Source organism: Gossypium raimondii, chromosome 10, assembly GCF_025698545.1.
Source record: "Gossypium raimondii isolate GPD5lz chromosome 10, ASM2569854v1, whole genome shotgun sequence".
NCBI classification, from domain to species: Eukaryota; Viridiplantae; Streptophyta; class Magnoliopsida; order Malvales; family Malvaceae; genus Gossypium; species Gossypium raimondii.
This window is the reverse complement of record NC_068574.1, coordinates 8,784,319-8,792,947: the sequence shown is the minus strand read 5'-3', so window position 1 is coordinate 8,792,947 and position 8,629 is coordinate 8,784,319. Positions and strand designations below refer to the sequence as shown.

At 30.5% G+C, this 8,629-nt stretch overlaps 1 protein-coding gene across 3 annotated transcripts; it reads right to left on the bottom strand.

The window, feature by feature from the left end:
* Positions 1–266: 266 nt before the first annotated feature.
* LOC105775991 (mitochondrial import receptor subunit TOM20) lies at positions 267–6,200 on the bottom strand. Of its 3 annotated transcripts, XM_012598465.2 has the most exons (6): positions 5,878–6,200; positions 5,709–5,787; positions 5,413–5,582; positions 5,260–5,307; positions 1,295–1,390; positions 267–702 (listed from the first exon to the last, which is right to left on the bottom strand). In XM_012598465.2, the coding sequence occupies exons 1-6, from the start codon at positions 5,971–5,973 to the stop codon at positions 568–570; spliced, it is 624 nt and encodes a 207-aa protein (XP_012453919.1). In that variant the 5' UTR covers positions 5,974–6,200; the 3' UTR covers positions 267–567. The 3 variants fall into 3 exon arrangements, with proteins under 3 accessions (XP_012453919.1, XP_012453917.1, XP_052478733.1); XM_012598463.2 differs by having other exon boundaries at positions 5,709–6,200; XM_052622773.1 differs by lacking the exons at positions 267–702; positions 1,295–1,390 and adding an exon at positions 4,308–5,096 and having other exon boundaries at positions 5,709–6,200.
* Positions 6,201–8,629: the final 2,429 nt, after the last annotated feature.

The window sequence follows — 8,629 nt, the reverse complement described above, 5'->3', positions numbered from 1 at the left end:
TCATATGTTATTATTCAAATCACACGTTTCATTATTTTTGTATGTTATTTCTAAACACATACTTGTTCTAAATATGTGATTTAACACGCATACGCATATAAAACAATTTTTAATACGTAATAATAACCCTTAATAAATTTTGTTTGATGTATTTTATTATTTAACCTTAATTGAATACCAATATCATCCAGACTAAAATACAAAGTACCAAACATTAACCGATATCAAGTACCAAATAGATATTTAAACCTTACTATAACCTTTAACTTGCAACAAATGCAGGAGACTAATCTAAGCTACCATGAGAATTTGTAATAAGAAAACTAACACTGAAGTTGTAAACTCAACTGTGCCTTTGGAGAAAAAGTAACAGTTTCATACAAAAAATAACTATGTTTTTCTTTTACTTATTTTATCAACAAGGCAAAAGAAAGTAATAACTAAGATAACCATATAATTTCAATTATTCTCCCATTATCCCAACTCAACAGTTTTGAATCCTGTTTGAATCTCCCCTCACACGCATGTGGAGTTGACATATAGGGACATTGCAAAGTATCCCTCAACTTATCCCGATGGTGGTGGGGGTGGTGGCATTTGAGATTTAGTAAACCCGACCCAAACAACAATGCCAATAGCAAGGACTATCCATCCAACTATGTCATATTTGAGATCATAGCTTTTCTTACCCTTTTTAGCATCCTGAAAGAAGGTAAAGACAATAAATCCCAAAGCACTTTTCTTCTAACCTACTCTAATCATATGATTAGTTGATTAACACTTTGCTTAAGTGGTAAACTTCCTCTTACTATAGCTCTTTCCTTGTGCTCAAATCTCTAAAAAGAAAAAAAGAAAAACAATATACAAGCTTGTGGTTTTTGACACCATCAAACTAAGCTATATAAAATTCGCTGCTTTGACCAACAAATCCATGATACAAATAATACAACAGAGAAACCATAAGTTGGATCCTCTCTTAGGGGCTTACACATGATGCATGTTATGTATGGATGTGTCAGTGCATGTCCTTTAAATAACCACAGTAAATCTACAATACATCAAACATTTTATGTTGTTTCACTGAAGCCGTGAACAAGTTTAAATGTAGATCAATAGAAAACAACGAGAAAATGAAAACCAACATTCTGTACTTTACAATTCCAAATGCCAATGTAGATAGCGCAAAAAATAGGAATTAATTAGACAGCGCATGACAACATATGCCACAGTTATAGGTTAAGATAGGAAGTGAACGTGCATATAGGATAAAGAGAAACATGATTATGAGGATTACCTTTGCTGAACTAGAAGAAGTAGCAGCAGAAGGTCCAACACCAACTATTTGTTGATCTAAACCATGCTTAAGGATTTCACGGTGTAATTCAGGAGCCTGAGGAACAAACAATGTAGGTCAGTTTGAACTTAACACCTCCCCCTAGACTCTTGGCTTTAAGAGTGAAATCTTTAACGTATTGACTTTACCAGCCAAAGTAGAAATTATATCCCTTTTTTATTTCTTTTTCTTTATTATGGATGTATGCCTTTGGAATGCTTCTATTACGACAATTCTTTAACTTTATTAATTCTGACTTTAAGCAGTTTGTAAGAGATGAAAAACAAAATCTAAATCGTCATTATTCTATGATAAAATGAGAATACCTAGCTACATTCGTACACATCAATTTCACAGCATTGGGGAGTAAAACCAACCACTAGCAGCAATTACTACATGAAATCGCTATACTATCTTACTCAGATTCATATGTGAGTTGTCAGATATGACTATATGTTTATATTTTTCAAGTATTCAGAAAGTCTTTGGAAGGTAATATCCTCTTACCCATGTCTAAAAACATGTTGGTCACATGTACTTCAAGGAAGCAACATGTAATAGCCCGATTTTCAATAGTATTGGAAAAGATAGTTTCAGAATCCCACTTCCGTAAACCAAGTTTATAAATATTAAATATGAATATTTACAAAGTAGGTATAAAAGTATATTAAAGTTTGGTCCGGTAGTTTTGTTGAATCAATAGTTAATTTGGGTACAGGGACTAAATTGTAAAAATCCAATCATTATAAGTATTTAATTTTCCAAAGACTTAAGAACTTAAATTGCAATTAGCCAAAGGTTCACAAATGATAATTCAACTCTCTTTTAACAAAGTGTTAGTGAATAGTGATGACTTATGTATTAAAACATGATTAGTAAGTTGATTAAGGTTAGTTAAAATTAATCAAATTTTAATCATGGTAAAAAAAGAAATTTCGATGGAAGGAAAGAGAAATTGAAAGAAAAACAAGAAAGCTTCCAAGGGTTATAAGCATTTGGTCCTTAATTTGTAATTGATTTCGAGTCATTTTCTTATAATTTTTATATTTTGATGTAATGAAAGCTTGATTTAGTTAGCCCATGCTCCAAATTGTAAAAATGTTAAAGTTTATTAAAGTTTTCGTTGTTGAAAAGAACTAGATTGTAACATTTAATTGTTAGTTTTGTACATGATGACTAAAATGAATAAAATATAAAGTTATTGTGAAATTTTGGTATAAATAGAGAATAGAGGGTCCCTAATAAATGTAATTGAAGTCCATTTTTAAACCGAGGCTCAAATTGAAAGTTTTGGTCATTTCGAATTTAGGGACTAAATTGAATAAAATGTAAAAATTTAGAGATATCGAAAAATGAAATTATATAGGTTCATACATTTCATGGCATAATGTGTAAATATTTGATATTGATGGATTGTATGGAATAATTGTATAGATCAAGAATTGGATCAAACCGAAGGAAATTGAATAAAAGTTAAAATTGTTGATTAGTTGGAATTAACTTGTTTGGTGTTTTGACAAGGTAAGCTCATATAGTATTTACTTACTTAGGTTGTTATGTATTTGATTTATATAAATATATATGTGTGTGTTTGGTTGTGAATAAATCGGTTGTGGATTGGTATAAAAGGTGATAATTGAACTAACTCAAAAAGTGGTGTTTATATGTGTAATAGGTGCTCGTATGAACTTAGTAAAGGTTAGGATATGATTGACATGCCAATAGAGTCTTGTGTGCACTTGTACGAGATTGATTACATATGTTATCAAGGTCCAACATTTATTTCGAATTTTAAAATATATGCGACACAGGTTTAGCTCGAACAAGTAACCTAATGTGTTGTTATAAAGGTTTAGCCTGGACGGGTTTAGCTCGGATGAGCAACTGGTGTGGTGTAGATAATTATCTATCTAGGCTCATTTACTAGAGTTCATCAGACGAAACAATTAAGTTGAAAATGAGAAATTGAAATGGGATGAAATGAATTTGTTGTTCAAAAGAAAATTGTTGAATTCAGCATGAACAATGCATTGGAATAATGTCTTCGACATGTATTTGATTATATTATCCCTTGATGGAATGAATTTGAAATTAGTTATACAAAATGGCATGAATTGACATTATAATTAATTGTGGTATCATATGGTTTGATTATAAGATAATGTTTACCCTGTTTATGTTTTGATTTGTCATGTCTAGCAAGTAATGTCAAATAATGGTAACTTATAGTATCTAGATAAAAAGATAAGTGTTGAATTGTACATATGAACTTACTAAGTATCTAATATGTTTACCTTGTTTGTTTTCCCTTTTCCTTATAGACCGTCACATTGCGGAGCTCATTAAGTCAGATCGTCTCGAAATTCACACTATCTTTGAATTGGTAGCTATGAGATCATTTTGAATATAGGGTTGTGGCAAGTAGATAATTTTTTGTGTAAATTCTTAATGTGTAAAAGTCTTGATGAGTTGAAAATGATAATGAATTTGGTATATTATGATTTTGATTGTTAATCATAACATGTGATTTTGGTTAATGCATGTTTATGTGATAAGATAAGTAAAAGAACTAATTTAGTGCCAAGTTGAAAATGGTATATTTGATTGTCATGGTTGAGAAATGTGACTAGCTCTTAAGATAAGCCATAGATGTACATAATGTGTCTAAATGTATACAATTGAAGTGAAATAGCATGATTCATTGTAATATGGTATAAGTAAGAGTTAGTATTTGAATGGTTAATTGTTATATCATAATGTCATTTAAGTTTTTTGAGTTTAGTTGATGAATAAGTGTTGAATGCTTGTTAAGAGGTTGAATTGAATGCTTAAGCTTGTTTAACATGGTTTGATAAGCTTTGAATCAAGTAAAAGTTGTGATTTGTTGAACATGTTGAATGGTTGTAGTTGGAAACTATGAAATAGGTACTAAATTGTGCATTTTAACCAAAAACATGGGTCACATCATGACCTCAAACTTTTGACGTTGCAACGTCGCCATTACAGTGAGTGATGTCATGACGAGCTTAAACTTGTCATCTTGGCGTGACATACTATAATGGCCACATCGTGGCGAGAACCTATTGAAGTTGTGGCTTCAATTCACACTTTTTTAAAATCTTTACAATTTGGTCTTAATTTGTGCTCGGGTTGACAAAAGTGCTTTCGTAATCTCGATTAAGACTTAAGAATTGATTGTTTAACATGAATTGAATGTGGTTGACACTTAATTGCATGTGTGAATGATTATTTACTGTGTATTTAACTATAGTTGCTCTGGCAACGAATGTGGCACTCCATAACTCGGACCCAACGATCAGGTTGGGTGAGGGGTGTTACACAACATATCCTCTACTAACCTCAACATGCAAGGAAATAAAAAACAACCCATACTTGAATTCTTAGAAACACCCCATTGCAAATACATCAAATGCTGATAAGATGAATAAAAAACTCTCATCAAAATCAAACAACGTCCAGTTTATACTTTCACAACTAAAAACAACATGTTGTAATAAGCTATTCAAAGTTACAAATTGTGAACCGGTAAGATTAACAAGGGAAGAGAGAAGGAAGTGGTGGTTTGGATAGTAGTTCACCTTTGAGTAAGCTAGAGAGCCACAACTATAGGTTTTAATTCTGATGAAAAATTCTAAGAAAAAGAAGAGAGATGGAAAGGGGTCTCAAGGGAGCTTGGTTGAAGAGAGACAGACAGAGAGAGCCCATTTTTCCCTTTATCTTTGGGAGTGTATTGAAAGGAGGCCTTTGATGGAACCCATGTAATGATACATTATTATTAGTATACGGTTATGTGGATGCGATGAAAACAAACATGTGTGATGGGGATAAACATGTGTAACATAGATCACATGAAAGATAAGCATTACCTAAGAATAAACCAATATAAAGTAAGGAGACCAAAGTACCTTAGAAGATATTTCGAGTGATTTGAGGTAAACTTCATTGGTCGGATCCTACAAATACACATTAACAAATTTTCCTTGTAAAACAATGGGCATCAAGCAATAACAAGCGTGTATAGATAGACACATCCAAACCTGTCGCAAATTTTAAATTACCTCATCAACTGCTTGCAGGAAGTATTTAGCAGCTTGTTTGAAATAAGGCCTCGCTTCATCCTCCGTTTTAGTCAGAAATGCTAAAGAAGTCTGAGCGTTTCCCAAGCACCATAAAGTTTCATGCTTTCTTGGGTTAATAGACAATGCCTGCTCTAACTTCATGATAGCATCTAATTTAAAAAATAATAATTAGTATATAAAAAACGTAAATTCAATTCTCAATAGGAAAAAAGTACAGGCATTTCAATTGATGCTTCAATTAATTTAAAAAAGTATGAATATATATATATGAGAACCTTGAATCATTTTCAGGGAATCTTGAGGGCATTGACACTGAGACAATTCCAGTAAAGATTCGGCCCATTTGGTCAAGTTCTGCCAACAAAAAGATGAAAGAAAAACTAGCCAAAAACACATTTTAATTGAAAAAAAATAAAAATAGATCCAAGAAAGGAGAAAGCAAACATCGGCATCGTTAGGATCGGAAGTGTAATTGGCTTCGGAAATTTTACGAGCTTGCTCAAAAAAGAGCAGTTTATCAAGTTTGTTGGACACTTCCATGGCTGCTCTTTTGAACTTCTTCTTTTGTTGGATCAATCTTTTTTTCTATAGGTATCCGTTACGGAGAAACAAATTTAGGAACAGCAAATTGGAATCCATGCATTTCAGAAAAAGAAGTAGAAGAGCGAAAGATCGACTCTCTCTTTCTAGTAGCGACCTCGTTAGCAGCCATGAAGTTAGGAATTGCAATTTTTAGTTTTTCTAAAAAAGAAAAACTAGAACTGGGTGTTCCAATTTTCTTTTATTTTTAAAAATGCAATCTAAGCTCAAATATATCACATTTTTTGCCCCAATATGGTTATGGTCATGGTCAACTACTGTGGAATCCTATCTATATTACATATTTAGAATATTTATATGCATTGGAGTACGTGGATTCAAGTACGCTGAAGTTTATTATCTTCGTACTTATGAGTTGGGAAGGGACTTTAGGTGGTTCTAGGTATTATCTAACAAAAAAAAAACAAATATGATCAGAAGTTATAATGGGATTATTAAAAAATATATATTTATATGCATTAAAACTAATAATACATATAAATAATAAAACATATAATTTGAAATTAATAGTAACACATACAAAAAATTAAAATAAAAAATTTAAATAGTTAAATGCATAATATTTAAAAAGGGATAATATAATTTTTGACTATTGAACTTGCCATCTAGGTTCACTTTGGTATTTGTATTTTTTTTGTCAACTTTGATATTTGAGTTTGGCAACTAGATCCATTTTAGTTTTTGAATTGGTACAGGAACAAGACCAAATTGGACAGATCGAAAATTGATCAGCATAGCGATTCAAAAAAAGGGTTGAATCAATTGACTCGAAAACTACTTAAAATTGGTAAAAATAAAAAAACCAAGACAAAAACCAACAATTGAATAGGTTGAACCGGTTCAATAATTTATTTATTTAAATATTTTTATGAATTTTTAATTAATTTTTAATTATTGTTGGTCCAGAAGTCGAACCAATCGAAATGGTTAAATCTGGAACCGGTGGCCTAACTTCTTCAACCACTGGTTCTATTATTCAAACACTAGATGTGAGATTTTGAGATTTGACTACATCATCACCTGAAAAAATTATATTATTTTTTTATTTCAAGTGATGATGTGGCAACCTCAAAGTGCCACATCATCAAAATTTTATATCTTTCAAGTTCAAAGACTAAAATGGACCTAGTTGTTAAGTTCAAATGTCAAATTGGACAAAAACCATTATAGGTACCAAAGTGAACCTAGCTATCAAGTTCAGAGACCAAATGTTATATTCTCCCTATTAAAAATAATAAATGCACCCAATCGTTTATCATGGTATTAATTTTTTTATAACACATCAAAAATTATCAAATGAAAATTCAATATTAAAATTGATTATGATATTCACGACTTGTGTGAAAAACAAAATTATGTAATATATATTTGTAAAAGTTTATATAAATAATGAATGAGCTTTTAGTTGGATGATAAAGTATAAATGTGAACAAGAGATATTAGTTTAAATACTATTATGTGTGAAATTTTCTAATTTCATATAAAATGATAAAATAACCTCACACATAGTAGATTGTATTGTAATAAGTATAGATAAGCAATCTAGAAAATAAATGCTATTATGTGTTTGTAAATTTCTATTTTTATATAAAATCATAAAAATATCCTCAAAATGATATAATTTACTTCCTAAAATGAAGATATTTTATTTTTCTCAACTGAATTGATATCTAATTAACTCATCACATTAACATAATAAGAAATATTATAATAAATATAGATGGACTTGACTTTCTAGTTATTAATCTTCATTTACCACTGTTTTAAATTATATAAATTAAGGTTTTGTTTAATATTGCTTTAGCTTAATTAAAAAAATGTTCTTATTTTTCCAAAGTGATAATTAACCTATTTTTTATCAAATGTACTTAAATTTAATTATTCTTACCGCTTAACCCCAAAAATTAATTATGTTAGGAAAATAATTGCCCTAATTAAGGGCTTCCACATCAACATTAATGTTTTAATTTTTTTTTGAAAGGAAAAAATTTATCCCTTCCCTCCCCAAGGCTCGAAACTACTCGAGTTTTCGCGATATGCTCTTCTGGGTATCATGACACCAACATCGTAAACGGGATAAAATTGGACAAAAAGGGTAATCTTTGTCCACCCGATCTACCAATCACCCAAGCCCTGTGTAGGGGCAATTTTGGCAATGAAAATCCATCAAAATGTAACTTAAAACAGCCAAATTTGGCTGAGAAAGAGAGCGACACACATTAGCTTAATTTTAACCTTAGTTTTCTCTAGGTTTTCTCTTAGTGTTTTTTTTACTTTTCTAGGGTTTATATATTTCTCTTATTCTTTCTTAGTTTTAGAGTTTCTTTTTCTACATTTACTTCTTGTTCTTAATGTTCTTAGTGTTAGTTAAGTCAGTTACCACTGTAGCTTAGGTTTATTTACACTTTCAATCATTATACCTTGGTTGTAAGACATTTTGAGATTTAGATTAATGTATTTCAATTTCTTTTTCTTTCAATCCACTAAAGTTTGTTACTTTTATGTTTATTACTTTAGATTTTCTTGTTGAATGCTTTTAGTTTCATGTTCTTTAAGTTTTGTTGCATAAACATCCAAACTTTTATATTTTTCTTAA

What these genes read in the sequence shown, in the direction of transcription:
- LOC105775991 (XM_012598463.2), bottom strand. Translation starts at nt 5,973, where the DNA reads ATGGAAGTGTCCAACAAACTTGATAAACTGCTCTTTTTTGAGCAAGCT. An exon ending in TTCCCTGAAAATGATTCAAG is followed by an intron (nt 5,583 to 5,708) that starts GTTCTCATATAT and finishes TTTTTAAATTAG; the next exon opens with ATGCTATCATGAAGTTAGAG. An exon ending in CTTCTTCTAGTTCAGCAAAG is followed by an intron (nt 703 to 1,294) that starts GTAATCCTCATA and finishes ACCTTCTTTCAG; the next exon opens with GATGCTAAAAAGGGTAAGAA.